Raw genomic sequence first — 15,445 nt, forward strand, 5'->3', positions numbered from 1 at the left:
GCTCCTCACACGTTCCCTGCCATGATATTCTGCCTCACCACAGACCCAGAAACAACAGAGCCAAGTGACTATAGACTTTTAGAAACTATAGAAGTCTCTAAAAATGTTTATTTTTTGGTCAGGTATTTTGCTACAGCAATAGACAACTGACACACTTAAGTATGTGCATGGTATAATTAGAGTCCGCCACAATCCGATGATAGCTGGCTTATATTTAGAAATATTAATTGTAGCCAGATGCTGGTGGCTTATGTAATCATAGCTACTCAGGAGGCTGATATCTAGATGATCAAGGTTCGAAGCCAGCCTGGGCAGAAAAATGTGAGACAGTGTCTACAATTAACTAGCAAAATGTCAGGCTAGAAGTACAGTTCAACTGGTAAGATTGCTAGCCATGAATAATCAAGCCTAGCGAGAACATGAAGCCCTAGTATCAGCACACATAAAAAAGAAAAAAGAAATTTAATGTAACTGGCAGAGCAAAGGATGGGAAGAAGTGATATACTGAACACATAAATGGACATGCTAGATTGCAGCCCCCTTATACATAAAATATACAAATGAATAAAAATTTAAAAGAAATTTAAAAGAAATATTAAATATTTTATAGGGGGAATAAAAAGAACTGGAAAATTACTAGCCCAACTTTTCTCGAACCTCCTCATGTTCCTCAGCTATGTCCATGGCCAGACCTCATGTTTACAACTCAATTGAAGAATGTGGGATTGAAACAGTGCCTGGGAGGAGTATGCCACAACTAGGGACTGCCATCCTCAAGACTAGTCGGCAACTCAAGCAAGTCAGAGATGGTGCCTGTAGAAAGGCCTAAAATAATTTGATCCTTCCATTCCTACATTTGAGGTCTTTAAATGTGCCAGGGCCTTGGGGTTTCCAGTCTTGTTTCCCATTTGTATGACATATACAGTATAGCAGGGTGGGAAGAGGGGCTATCAAGCCAACCAGTAACATCTGTTCAGTTCTCCAGTTAACCTTATTCACAATCAGTAGCCAAAATACAATGATACAATAATGGCTGTGACACCAACAAGGGGGTATAGACATGCTGTTCTCTTGGGGAGGAGGAAGGACTTCCCAGACAGGAATATTTTTTTCTTGGCAGTAATGAGGATTGAACTCAGGGCCTCATGCTTTCTAGGCAAGTGCTTTTCCATCTGAGCCACCCTCTCTCAGAGCCTCCCTTTTAGTTTGTTTTGTTTTGTTAAGAGTCTCATGCTTTTTCTAGGCTGGCACTGCTGGTTATTTTTGCATATTTGCACTCATGTTGTTTTTTTAAAATATTAGTTTGTTGTTATTATAAAGGTTATGTAGTGGAGCGCTGGTGGCTCACACCTGTAATCCTAGCTACTCAGGAGGCTGAGATCTGAGAATCACGGTTCAAAGCCAGGCTGGGCAGGAAAGTCCGTGAGACTCTTATCTCCAATAAGACTGGAAGTGGTGTTGTGGCTCAAGTGGTAGAGCTCTTAGCCTTGAGCTGAAGAGCACAAGGACAGCACGCAAGCCCAGAGTTCAAGCCCCACGACTGACAAAAAAAAAAAAAGTGTGATGTACAGAGTGATTACAATTACACGAGTCAGGTAATGAGTATATTTCCTTTCTTTTTATTTCTTCTTTTTTTGTGCCAGTCCTGGGGCTTGAACTCAGGGCCTGGGCACTGTTCCTGAATTGCTTTTGTTAAAGGTTAGCACTCTACCACTTGAGCCACAAAGCCACTTCTGGCTTTTTCTGTTCATATGGTACTAAGGAATTGAATCCAGGGCTTCATGCATGCTAGGCACATTCCTAGCCCTACATTTCCTTTCATACAGTGTCTTCTATTCCCTCATTCTCTCCCAGTTAGTCCCTCCCATCTCCACCCACAGGTTGTATAGTTCACTTCCATCAATGTCCTGTGAGCTCCACTACTACAAATTTTCACCCTTTTCCCCTCGAGTTCTATGCCCTTTCCTCCACTCTCCTAAAGATATACATGTGGATATACACTGTATATAAAGATAATCAAAAATAATTTTTTAAAAATATATTAAAAAGGAAAAGAGGGAGATCTCCTGTTGTCTTCTTCTGTGTAATTCTGAGTCGCTTATATTAAAGTATTAATCAGGGAAATCCATACAGGCATTAGATGTCTTTTCTTCCAGAATTTCTCCTTATATTTTCCTATACCAAGAGTTGCTGTCTTTTGGAGCTTCAATTCCTTAGATTTCCTTGACTTTGTACATATGGGTGACATAAAATCAGCACAAAACTATGCAGCACGGGGAAGATATTTTCCCCTCTGTCCAGATCGGAGTAGATAGCTTGCCTGTCTCCTTTTACTTCTCTTTTTTAGAAAAATCTTCAAATAGTTATATAAAGGAGTTTCAATGAACATATCAATTTATGAGTACAAAACCTATCTCCTTTAAAAGGTAGGTGTATTTTTCTGCCTATTTCTTTTACCCGCACACACCTGTAATATGGTCTCCCTGTTTTGCCAGGTTGTTGGTCAGTGTGAGATCGAGGTTGCCTGATGGTTCACACTTGCATGCCCTCTGCTGTCAGCAACTAATTTTTTTTCTGGAAAAAGGTCTGAGAGATATGTTTGGGTATTTTCCTTATTTTATCTTGATTTTAATAACATTTAAAGGTCTATTCCTTGTGATTTAACTGACAGCTAGAAGTTTTGCTGCTATAGGAGTGTTTTCTGGAGTATCTTGTCTGCCACAGAGCAGGAAATGAAAGTCCCAGTGGAGTTTAAACCTGAAGCAGATAGCTGGCAGAAGGATCTCAGACCTACCTAGGCCAGGGAGGACAGCTCAGATTTCTCTTGCTTTCAGTGTGTACGTCCCTGTGAATTCCTTGAACAGTTTTCTAAAAATGGCTTTGTCTAGTTTTGGTCCGATTGTCCCTGCTGTAGTTTCTTAGCCCAAGTGGTCCAGAGCACAAGCTCTGGAAAAGGCTGTTTTGGTTTTACTCAGTATTACCAAGGGGGGAGGTATGTTACCTCTGTGAGTCTCTGTTTATCCATCTGTAAACTGGATAGCAAATCTGTAAAAAAATAGCAAATCCTTCTTACAGTCAGCTCATTCTAGGAGAAACCTGCCCTAAGGTCAGAGCTTTTATATCACTGATCTATATCATGATCTCTTTCTTGACAAGCTTCCTGCTTGGTATGATTTCCTGGGCCAAATGACCACGTGCATCACATTTTTAACATATCAGTCCCCCTTTACAGAAAGAAAGAAAGGAATGCAACCTGAGCCAGGGGCAGCTTCCGAGGTCCCAGACAAGATCTCCTGCTGGAGCTCCAGAAAAAGAACATGGATTGAGGTCACACAGGCACCCTGCAATATCATGTGGGGCAACAGTAGTGGGCCAGATTCTTTTTAGATCACAGGTGGGGAAACTAAGGCCTACAGAGGCTGCTGAACTTGTTCAGGACATGGACACTGTCTGTTACTACAGAACCATGTGCCATTTATTTCTCTGATCTTGGCTCATCCCGCTCAACATGATTTGTTCTAGTTCCATCCATTTCCCTGAGAATGCTATTATTTTATCCTTTCTAATGGCAGTGTAAAATTCCATTGTATATAGTTACACAATTTTTGGATCCATTTATCTGTAGTGGGGCATCTGAGTTGTTTCCATATCTTGGCTATTATGAATAGTGCAGCAATGACCATGGAAGTGCAGGTGTCCTTGTATTAGCCTGGTTCCTGTTGCTTGGTTATATGCCTAGGAGTGGTATGGCTGGGTCATAGGGTATGATTATGTTTAGTTTTCTGAGGAACCTCCAGACTGCTTTCCAGAGTAGTTGTTTACATTCCCACCAGTGCAGTAGGGTTGCTCTTTCTCCACATCCCTGCCAGCATTTGTTTTGTCTGAAATAAAGAATATAGGCTGGGATAAAGTGTTGTCTCAGGGTTGTTTTTATTTGCATTTCCTTTGCAGCCAGGGATGATGAACATTTCCTTGTGTGTTTCTTTGCCATTTTTACCTCTTCTTCTATGTCTCTCTTTAGCTCCCTTAGTGATTATTTTGTTAAATTTGGGAGGGATTAGTTTCTTGAGCTCTCTGTATATAATGGATATTAGACCTTTGTCGTATATATTGCTGGTAAATATCTTTTCCTAATTGGTTGGCTGTCTTCCTAGTTTGGTAGCTACATCTTTAGCTGTGCAGAAACTTTTTAAGGTAGTCTTATTTGTTGCATCTCTCTCCAATCTGTTGTGCCCCTGGGATTCTGTTCAGGAAGAAGTTCCTGCCTATGCCTATACGTTCTAGTGTCTCTCCTACTTTGTCCTAGTAGTTTCAGAGTTTCAGGTCTGATGTTGAGTCTTTAATCCATTTTGAGTTGATGTTAGTGCATGATGACAGTTTTCCCAGCACCAATAGTTGAAGAGGCCGTTTTTTCCACTATATGTCTTTGCCTTCTTTGTTGAATATCATCAGCTGACTGTAAATATGTGGTTTTATTTCTGGATTGTCTAATGTAGCCCATTGGTTTTGGGGTCTTGTGCCAATGCCAAGCTGTTTTTGTTATTATGGCTCTATGTAGAGCTTGGAATCTGGTATTATGATACCACCTACATTGCTGCTTTTGCCTAGAATTGCATTGGCTATTCTAGGTCTTTTGTTGTTCCTTATTAATATTTTTATTGTTTCCCCTATTTCAGTAAAGAATGTCATTGAGATTTTTATGGGAATTGTGTTGAATTTGTATATCACTTTGGGCAGTATGGTCATTTTCACAATATTGATTCTACCTATCCATGAACATGGAAAGTCTTTCCATTTCCTGGCATCCTCTTTGATATCTTTCTTTAGATTTTTATAGTTTTCACCAAATACATCCTTTACATCTTTGGTTAGGTTAATTCCTAGATATTTTACTTTTTTTGAGGCTATTGTGAATGGGGTTGTTTTCCTGATTTCCCTTTCTGCTTGTGTATTGTTGGTGTACAGAAAGGTAACTGATTTTTATGGGTTAATTTTGTGTCCTGTTACTTTGCCAAAGTGTTTTGTTAGTGCTAGGAGTTTGAAAGTGGAGTTTTCCTTGGTCGCTTAAGTATAAGGTCATGTCATCTGCAAATAGGGATAGTTTAATTTCTTCTTTCCCTATATCAATCCTTTTAATGTCCTTTCCTAGCCTTATTGCTCTGGCTAAGGATTCCAGAATTATATTGAAAAGGAGTGGAGAGAGTAGGCATCCTTGCTTTGTTACTGATTTTAGGGGTATTGGTTTTAGTTTTCCCCCATTTAGTATGATATTGGCTGTTGGTCTGTTATATATAGCTTTTATTGTTTTAAAGAATGTTCCTTCTATTCCTATTTTCTCCAGAACTTTTAAGATGCATGTTATATTTTGTCAAAAGCCTTTTCTGAATCATGGAGATAATCATGTGGTTCTGGACCTTGGCTCTATTAATGTGGTGAATTACATTTATTGATTTATGTATGTTAAAGCAGGCTTGCATCTGTGGGATGAAGCCTACTTGGCCATAATGTACAATTTTTTTTGTATCTGGATTCTGTTGGTTAATATTTTATCGAGGAGCTTTGCATCTGTGTTCATCAGAGAGATTGGTCTGTAGTTCTTTTTTAGTTGGATCCTTGCCTGGTTTTTAAACCATTTTTTATTGAATTATTTGGTTATAATTTGTTATAAGCCCTACCCCAAAACCACTTGAAACAAGAAAGGCAATATATTGCCTCATATAACTGAGCTGATTACTCACTTTCAGGCAAGGATATGGATGCATGTGTCAAAGGGTAGCATTAGGCAGTAGTCTCTAGAAAGCTGCATAAGTGCACTGGGAATGTGGCTTAGTGGTAGAATGCTTGCACGAACCTCTGAATTTGATTCCTCTATCACATAAACAGAAAAAGCCAGAAGTGGTGCTGTGACTCAAGTTGGTAGAGCTCTAGCCTTGAGCCAAAGCAGCTCAGGGACAGCACCCGGGGCCCCAAGTTCAAGCCCTAGGACTGGCAAAAAAAAAAAAAAGAAACGAAAAGAGAAAAAAGAAAGCTGGGTAAGATTTCCACACTGGGCAGCTGACCTCCATCACAGCTTCTGAATGACTTCCATTGCTACAGCTTCAAGTTCCAAAGCAAGCACAGCTTCTCTTTCCCAGTAGAGCCAATGGCCCCCTGAATTTAATCATTTTTCCTGGCATGGATTAGGCCACAGAGCACCATTACTCGTAAGGCTTGTCAGGTGCCACTCCTGAGTATAGAGGATGGGCCATCCCTATTAAAAAACAGATGGCTTAGCAAAAGATCAGCAGGTTGCTGATTACGGACAGGTGACTGTCCATAATGTCCACTATTTAACAGCACAGTGGATGGCCACGTTTTAGGTTCAAATTCCACATCTGCTCTTCTCTGGCTATAATCCTGGGGCCAGAGTCTTTAACTTACCCTGTTTCTTTACCTGTGAAGTGGGGGTAACATGTTCACAGGACTGTCATAAAGAGCAGATAAGCTACTAAGACATAAGTTTATATCACCAGCTGGCACATGAGTGTGTTTTGCTATAATTACCACTACTAAAAAAAAACACACATTTCATTTGAAAGAATATTTTCATTTTCTCTGTATTTTCCTAGAATCCATTACTGAGAATTGAATCTCCTGGTCACAGGACCACCTAGGGTCAACCTTTCTTATCATTTGCTCTCAGCAGTATAAGGCCACTTAACAGTGTCTCAGGCAACATGCCCTGTGCTGGTGAAACCCAAGTGATACTTTCCTTCAAGAGCAATCAATATAAATCACCTAGGTCAGTGGGAGGGCTTCCTGGGACACAGCAGGTTTCCCTAAAGCTTCTATACCACCCAACTACTGGGCTGCTTACAAGCCATCTCATTCCTCATGCTTGCCTTGTTGCCATTTTCTGGGGCTTGTTTTTCATCTTGAGCTCAGTGCCAGTTTCTCTCTCCTCTGGAGACAAGGCATCAACTGATCTGTCAGAATTCCCCTTAAACTCCTGCCATATTCTTATATTAAGCAATATGCTTCCTTCCTCTTTGCTTCTAACTTCTGTCCAAAGAGGCCTTTGTGCTAAGAAAAATGGGTTTTAGAACACAGCTATGGATGCAGCCATTTCCTTCCCTTTTCTTCCCCCACCCCCACCAGATCCTGCCTCAAGTTTATTGGTAGAAACAGCAAAGGACACCAGCACCCTTGAAGATGGCAGCTGGGGAGTCACACTAGTCCACCTGTCCTCACACTGGCAGACAAAGGTCTTTATTGTGGGCCCTTCCACCTTTGGGAATTTGAGCTGGAGCTGCATCTTTGGTTTGCATCTTGGCTTGAGCCTGTGCCTTGGCTTTGGGCCAGGTAAGCCTGAGACCTGTGGCAATGTAGGCACAAATACACTTCCCAAGCTTTGGGTGGGTAATAAGGGCAAGTTGTTGGAGTTTGCTGGTGGTGTGCTCTGGAATCTTGCATTTGTTATTAAGTACTTAGGGCTTCACGAAGGCCTTGATGGCCTTGACCTGTGCACACTCAATGCCTTGGCATTGTTGCCTGTATCTTATTAAAGCTCTTCTTGTGCTTCTTAGCAGAATGCTTGTTCCTCAAGAACTTGGGGTCTACTCACTTAAGAGATTCATGTCTTTGTGATCAAGGTTTCCTGATGCCATTTCTGTGCTATTTTGGGGACTGGTTGTGTATCATAGTTCTTGGATTTGGCCATGTCTGAACTGTCACCCACAGAACCTGATGTACCTGGAAATGTCTCCTTTTCTTAACCAAACAATAATTCCTATTGCCCTGGCTATGCTAAACTGTAAAGTTTAACAGCAGTAAGACTTTTTAAAAGTCACTGTCTGGTGTAGGAGGGTGCTGGGCATCTGATTAGATCAAAGCAAGCTTCAGCTGTTTAGATGCTAGTGGTTTTGTTTTAGAAGCATAATTAATACCCTGGACACATGCTAGGATGAGCTGACCCCTAAGATCTCAAGGCAGTAGGACTTCAGTTATTTGGGTAGATGTCTTGTCATAAAAATTTCCATCCTCTCACCTGACACTTTAGAATTGTAAGGGAGGATGGAGGACTTCCTACCTCTGATGCTCTGAGGTCACAAGGACCTCAGGATGAGGCTCTAAAGAGCAGTGTTGCTATCTACCAGAAGTCACTATGGCTGCAGCTTATAGAGCAACAGAGGTGGGGTGGGTGGGAGGAAGCTATGCTGCTGAATATCTTGCATTGAGTTTTTGGGGAGATATCTGCCCAGGACATTTCTTCTGGGGCTGTCTGCCCTTGCCAGGCTCCAAGTATGGCAGAAGGGACACCAGGGAAAGTAAGAAACATTAAAATCATCTGATGCATGAGAAGTCTTTTTCTTTGACCTGGTGCTTAGGAAAACATTTGCCCAGATGCCAGCACCCAACTGAGAGCCACATTCAACTTATTATGATCCAGGGCTGGGTATACAAACAGGGTGTCACCCTTGCTCTACAACTAAAGGTTGGGGAGCACATTTTTGGGATGGGGCCTATATAAAGTCTGGGCCAATCAAAAGCTGCTTCTCTTTGATAGAAACCATGCTAATTGATCTCAGAGTCCTAGAAAAATGCTAATACAGCTGGTCATTGTATTCAAACCTTTGATGGAAAGTGGTTTGGTGTCTGGAAATCCCTATCCGAGCATGGTATCTACCAAAGATGAAGTAGAAGAGACTTGGCTGAAAGGGTGGGAGTGTTCCTCTAATACTCCTGGGGGCAATAGATATTCAGTGCTCTAGTTTTATCTTGTCTTCACAAAAAGCAGTCCTTACTAAGAAATGGCATTCTTTGGACCATTCTAGTACATCTTGGATGGATACTCAAGAAGCCACAACTACAATACCACCTAAAGAACAGGTACATCTGGGGCTGGGAAGGTGGCTCAGTGGTAGAGCGCTTGCCTTGCATGCATGAGGCCCTGGGTTCGATTCCTCAGCACCACATAAGCAAAAAGAAGAAAGCCGGAAGTGGTGCTGTGGCTCAAGTGGTAGAGCGCTAGCCTTGAGCTGAAGAGTTGAGGGATAGTGCCCAGACCCAGAGTTCAGGCGCCATGACTGACAAAAAAAAAAGGAAGAAAGAAAGAAAGAAAGAAAAAGACACTTGAAAAAGCAGAAGATGGGAGGTTTTGAAGAAAATGTTTCAGATGCTAGAAGGTGACCATAGGAAAGAGGCTCAAGAAGGGACGTGACAAAAGCATAAAGATGTCTTGGAAGGAAAATCGGAAGGCTGCTTTGAAGAGCAGCTTTAAAATGACTCCATTAGATAATCAGAGAAAACAAAAAGTGGTATTGGAATTAAGAAGAAACTAGCTCTGAAAAATCACATAACAAGCTGATTATTGAGATATCTGATCTGACTGAATAAAACTGTTAAGACACTCATTCCTGGGTATCATTAACTCTATTCAGTTTGCTCTTCTGGATATGGCACCATGTTCTCCTTAAACAACTGAGTCTTTTGGTGTGCCATTCACACAACGTGCACAGGTACAAAGTGTTAGTCCCCGAAGTACCAAGGGGGAGTACAATGGATGGGTTCTTCCTTCCAGATGCCCTTCAGCCGCTGGGCCCATGATGCCACCATTGATTTTCTTTCTTCTTCTGATGAAAACTCAGGAGCAAAACTGATCTGAGGGGCAAGGACTTTAAATCCACAGAAATGGAGTGTGCCATGCTAAAGAAAAGATAGAATTGATCAGAAACCATACCTTTTATTGGCTATTCAATTAAATGATCAAAAGGGAGAATGGGTATGGAGCAAACCTTCAAAAAATTATAAACCAACTTTCCTGCTACGAGGTAACTGAAAATTTCCTTGTAACTATAACATCAGGGCTTCATTATCCAGGGGAAGCACCTGGATATGCTGGAATGTACTGATGAGATTTATCTGTTATCTTGCTACTGATTCCAACACTCAACATTACAGTTCTTTTTCAACATTACAGTTTTGACTGACCAGAAAATAATGACACATTCATACTGTGGACCATTCTAGGATTAGGTTATTCTAGTTATATGAATATGATACTGTGGAAGGCTGTTGATATTTTCTACATGAAAAAAAATAGAAGCAAGTATCTGTGATATATTATTTATATAAAAGAATAAAGAGATGGACATTATGTATATAATACTATATGAGCCATAAGAAAATAAATTATTTAAAAGTGATAATTTCAGCTGGGTGCTGGTGGTTCCTGTTTACTCAGGAAGCTGAGATCAGAGGACTGCGGTTCAATGACATCCCAGGAAAGGATGTCAGACTCTTATTTCCAATTAAACAACAACAACAAAAAGGCTGAAAGTGGAGCTGTGGCTGAAGTGGTAGAGTGCTAGCCTTGAGAAAAACAAAGTTCAGGAACAGTACCCAGGCCCTGAGTTCAAGCCCCAGGACCAACACCCCCCCCCCCACCCTGAGTAATTATTTCTGTGGAAGGGACTAAAGCAACTAATTTTATCTTTAGTTTTCATATTTTCTCCCTTTGCCTTCATATATATATATATATATCTATTTGTGTATCTTTCTTTTCTTTTTTGGCTAGTCCTGGGGCTTAAACTTAGGGCCTGGGTGTTGCCCCTAAGCTTTTTGATCAAATCTAGTGTTCTACTGCTTCTACAGCTCCATTTCTAGCTTTTTGGTGGTTAATTGGAGGTAAGAGTCTCATGGACTTTCCTTCCTGGGCTGGCTTTAAGCCACAATTCTCAGATCTCAGCCTCGTGAGTAGATAGGATTATAGGTATGAACCACTGACACCTGGCTTTTAATACATCATTTTGCAAACTAAAAGGTAATTTTCTTTTCTTTTTTGTACCAGTCCTGAGACTTGAACTCAGGACCTGGGTGCTGCCCCTGAGCTTTTTGGCTCAAGGTTAGCATTCTACCAACTGAGACACAGCTCTACTTCTGGCTCTTTTGGATTGAATCATGACCCTCAGTCTTAGTCTCGTGAGTACTTAGGATTATGGGTGTGAGCCACCAGCACCTGGCTAAAGGCAAGCAGGAATGTAGGCTTGGCTAATGACACATAAAAGAGTTGGCCTGTAGAGAAGAAAGCTCACAGCTTATAATTATTTCCTTCAACAAAGCATAAGTAATTGGAATCAGAGTTCAAAAGGGACCATTTTTCCCCAGAAATACTACACTTGTTCTTCTGCAGTACCATATCCTGGCCTATTCCATTAGGCAGAAGACCACATGCTATTTTTATATTACTTTTTCCTTGTATGATACAGGTGTACTACTGGAAATTAGCTTTAAAAAGCCAATTATATTTGGTAGAAGAAATCAGTAAACAGTCTGCGTGAAAAGAATATTAATTCAGAAACCAAAAGCCTTCAGAAATGAAAAAGAACTTTTAGAAGACATTGAAAATGATAAGATTTCCTTGAAAACAACAAAGACAAGGTATGAACTGAAAAATACATGTGTATTATCTGTATAAAGAAAATTATCACCAAGCACTAGTGACTTAAACTTGTAATCCTAGTAACTCAAGAGGCTGAGATTTGAGGATCAGGGTTCAAATCCAGCTTGGGCAGAAAAGTGTGTGACACTTTTATCTCCAGTTAACCACCAAATGGCTGGAAGTAGAGTTGTGGCTCAAATGGTAGAGTGCCACCTTGAGTGAAAAAGCTAAGAGACAGTGCCCAGACTCTAAGTTCAAGCCCTGGTACCAACAAAAGGAAAAAAGGGAGAAAAAACCTGGAGGGGAGGGGAGGGAAGGAGAGGAGAGAGGAAGGAAGAAGGAGGGGAGGGGAGGGGAGAGAAAGGAAGGGAAGGGAATGGAAGGAGAAGGGAGACCTTCAAGTTTTGAAGACAGTATAGCTAATTTGACCCCCACAGAAACATGGGCTGGGTATGTAACCTAGAATGCAAAGAAAGGGGCAATTCCTAGTGTGTGTGGTGGGATGGAATTCAGCACAAACCTTCCACTGAGGCACAACTGACCCCTACAATGTCTACACTTTTTTGAGGGAAGCTATAAACTCTTAAATATGTATTCTCCTCTTCCAGACACACCTTATAACTTCCAAGAAGAGCAGCGTTTTGATGCCCCATTGAAGTTTCTGGGTCTCCTTGAAGTCCATGCCCTGGACCCACAACCCTGCCTCCAGCTCTGCCCCAGCCAGCTTGAACTCCCTCTACCTACTGCCTTCCTTAGGCAGATAGGCATTCCTCAGCCCTTCTGAATGTTCACACTGACAACCAGGGAGATAAGAAGTGGGAGGGCCTGTGGCAGACACGGTAAGAGAGGAGCTTAGAATCCTGGGTACGAGGCACAAAGCCCGCATGAAGCCATTGAGAATATAGGGCCCTGGTGCCTCTTGTCCAGACTTCACCAAGCACTGCATGTGCGTGTACAGCTCTGCACTTTCACTACTAGGCCTCACCCTCACTCACACACACACCATATAGAACCACTGCAGAGCCATTTCCCTTCCCACAAAGCAGGCAGAAGGCCAGCCAGATTTGGCTTAGATCTGGGCCGAATACTACCAAAGGCTACAATTATGTGTTTTCTCATTAGCTAGCCTTTGTAGTATTGTCAAGGGAAAAAAATCAAGAGAGGAAGCATCAACATTTCCTAATGCAGATGGAGTCAGAATGGTGTAGGGGGTAGGTTTATATCACATCTCACTTTACATGGGAAGTTGAGGAAGGGGAGAGGTTGCAGTAGCTCATGGTCTGTTTACCTGGAGTGGCCACAGGAAGTACCGAAAATCTCCACTGACCCCAGCTTTCGTGTACATCTCGGCTGTACCTCCGGTGGTTAAGGAAAGGAGGGCTAGTTTATCCTGCAGAGGAGAGATCAAATGTGTTTGTATGGATGCCAGAGACCATCAGTGCTGCTAGGACACAAGCACAAAGGTTTCTGGAGGATCAGCCTCCTCCAGAGTATGCAGATGTAACCCTCCTACACCCCACAGGTGATGACTGTATTCCACCAGGAGGAAGGCATGGACCAACCCTTTATCTTAGTGGAAATTTCTTTTAGTAAGTGCACTCACTACCAGGTCCTGTGCATTCCTCCCTGGCAACCTAGGTGCTTTGTTGTCTTGTTGATTCACCACGCAGTTATGCAGAGCTCAGATAGGTAAACTCATGCAAGACAAGGCTGGACACAGCCGAACCTTCTATGGGGTCAGGGTTGACACCATGTTGTCTATATCAGCATCATCTCCCCACAACACCCAGCTCCATCCCTCCTTTGCTATGTGTGTGATTAGGATGGATGCGTTTGAGTCCATGAGACAAAAAGTTCCAAGAGTTCAGGAACAATGCTTTTTCTCATCTGTAAACAGCATAGAATACTGCACACCTAGTAAGTGTTTGAGTAAATATTTACTCAAAAAGAAGCAAACTAGAAATATAACTGTGGTGGCTGCACACCCTTCCCTCCCACTCAGTCTCTAGCATTCCTTATTCCCAGAGCACATACCTTGAGGAAACCGGAATCATAGAATCCTGGGATGTCGAAGGCAAATCCCTGGCACAGCACCCTGTCCATCCAGCCTTTCAGTATAGCAGGCACACTGAACCAGTACAGCGGGAACTGTACAGTGGGTACACCAAGTACAAAGAAATGTTGTGGTTTGTCTGGGGCTTTATGTTTTAATATTTTGTGAGTCAGAATGACCCCACTGTCCTCTGAAGTGGCCACAGAGTAGGTGGGGCATAGTGTGGTGGCATGGAGAGGACCTGACAGGAGTCTGGTTGCTGTTCCCCCACTGAGAACCCCTGATGCTGGTCCCCAGACAAGCAGGAAGGAGGTGAAAAGTGGACAGTGGTTTGGGGACAGTAGTCCTTATGATACAGCCAGTCAAGAAGTGGGTGGAAAATCCTTCATTCCTAGGGGTTTTGTGGAATAATGGCTACAAGGTAAGTGTTCTAACTGGTGTTGTTGCAAGTATTCACATATACCAAAAAGAAGAAAAAAACACCTTGATACCATTTCTAGGAGTGGAAAGCACAATATATAGAGTTTGTAAGGTGAACCTGATTTATTAGAGGGGAACAAACCTGAAATATCACTAGATCAGCTTCTTGCACCTTTTTCTGCTCCTCTACGATGTCGCTGGTCAGAGAGCTCTTTTTGAAGGCTTCATAAGCTTCTGCCCCATAATTGAAGAGCTCAGGATTAGAGAGGGCACCTGGTGGGGGAAGAGGCCAGATGGTTCACTAGCAGGTGAGCATCCACAGCCCATCCCGGCCATCCCCCCACCCCTAGCCACTGGCTGAGGGTTCCAGGAATCTTCACAGTAAGTCAAAGACATCTGCTGCAACCTGACCGAGTCCAGTCCTGGGGCCAGGCAAGGAAGAGAAAAAAGCCCAGGAGAGTAAATGATGGAGTGCTTCCTGCCTGCCAGGTGCTATGTTCCACACATCATCACCCCTCCTGTCTTTATAGTGACGTATGACATAACCATAATTCCTGGTCTATCAGAGAGGAAACAGACCTATGAGAAGCTAGAGGACTCACTCAATGCTATGGTGGGTCTAAAGTGACAGAGGTGGGCAGGCCTGGGGACCAGGTGTGGTCTACTGTATAGTGCCCAATGAAAAAAGGTGTGTGCAAACCCAAGGCTGATTTGAAAAGGGCTTCAGTGAAAATGGGGTAGCAGTACCTTCAGTACATTCAGAAGAAAATATCCAAGTGTTTTTTTTGTGTCTTTTAATCTACGTGTATTTGATTATACTTTACAGGGACCCTAAGAGGGAAACTACTGCTACAAGAAGCCATGTGCCTCAGGAAGGTGACCAATATTATATAACAGCCTAAACCTACTAAAATTTTAAAACAATTTTGCCTTTAATTTGTATTCATGAATTCACTTAAAACCTTTGTTTCTCCTTATCACATTGTTCTCTGTTTTTCTAGTCTTTGAACTGTTATTTACTAAGGAAAATTAGTGATTAGGTCTTAGAGCACACTGAGCAAGTGCCTTACTATGTAGGATGTAGAAAATGACATCCCCAATGCAGGTTGGTTTATTTAAAAAGCAGGAAGGCAGGGGTTGGAGACATGGCTCAGTTGGTAGAGCACCAGCCAATGAACAAAGCATCAGGTACCAACTTTGTGTCCTGGTCTCCCAACAAAAGGAGAAGAAGAAGGGAGAGAAGGAGGAGAAGAAGGAAGAGAAAGAGAAGGAGGAGGAGGAAGAAGAGGAAGTAGAGGAAAAAGAGGAAGAGGGAAAAGAAGAGGAAGAGGAAGAAGTGGAAGAGGAAGAAAAAAGAAGAGGAAGAGGAAAAAGAGGAGGAGGTAGAGGAGGAGAAGGAGGAGGAAGGCAAAAAAGAAAAGAATGAGCATTAAAGACTGTTGTGGAGATCTAGTTACCATCACTAAACAGAAAGAAAGTAGAAGGGGTTAAATCTTAGAGAAAAGAAGGTAAAATTGTTATTTGCAGATGACTTGTCTGCAGGTTTGGAAAGT

General features: G+C 42.2%; 1 protein-coding gene across 4 annotated transcripts in view; it reads right to left on the minus strand.

Annotated features, from left to right (window-relative positions):
• Nqo2 (N-ribosyldihydronicotinamide:quinone dehydrogenase 2) overlaps positions 1–15,445 on the minus strand; it is a 102,227-nt gene that overhangs the window by 7,163 nt on the left and 79,619 nt on the right. For 2 of the 4 annotated variants that reach the window (XM_070024692.1, XM_070024691.1), the window contains exons 4-7: positions 14,035–14,165; positions 13,454–13,567; positions 12,708–12,809; positions 9,324–9,684 (exon numbers count right to left, since the gene is read on the minus strand). In XM_070024692.1, the coding sequence (XP_069880793.1) occupies positions 9,508–9,684; positions 12,708–12,809; positions 13,454–13,567; positions 14,035–14,165 (524 nt within the window). In that variant the 3' untranslated portion in view covers positions 9,324–9,507. Of the gene's footprint in view, positions 1–9,323; positions 9,685–12,707; positions 12,810–13,453; positions 13,568–14,034; positions 14,166–15,445 lie in introns of those variants that run through there. The other 2 variants (XM_070024693.1, XM_070024694.1) reach the window with 2 other exon arrangements.

This window comes from Dipodomys merriami, unplaced genomic scaffold (assembly GCF_024711535.1).
Source record: "Dipodomys merriami isolate MVZ:Mamm:240054 unplaced genomic scaffold, mDipMer1.0.p SCAF_16, whole genome shotgun sequence".
NCBI lineage: Eukaryota > Metazoa > Chordata > Mammalia > Rodentia > Heteromyidae > Dipodomys > Dipodomys merriami.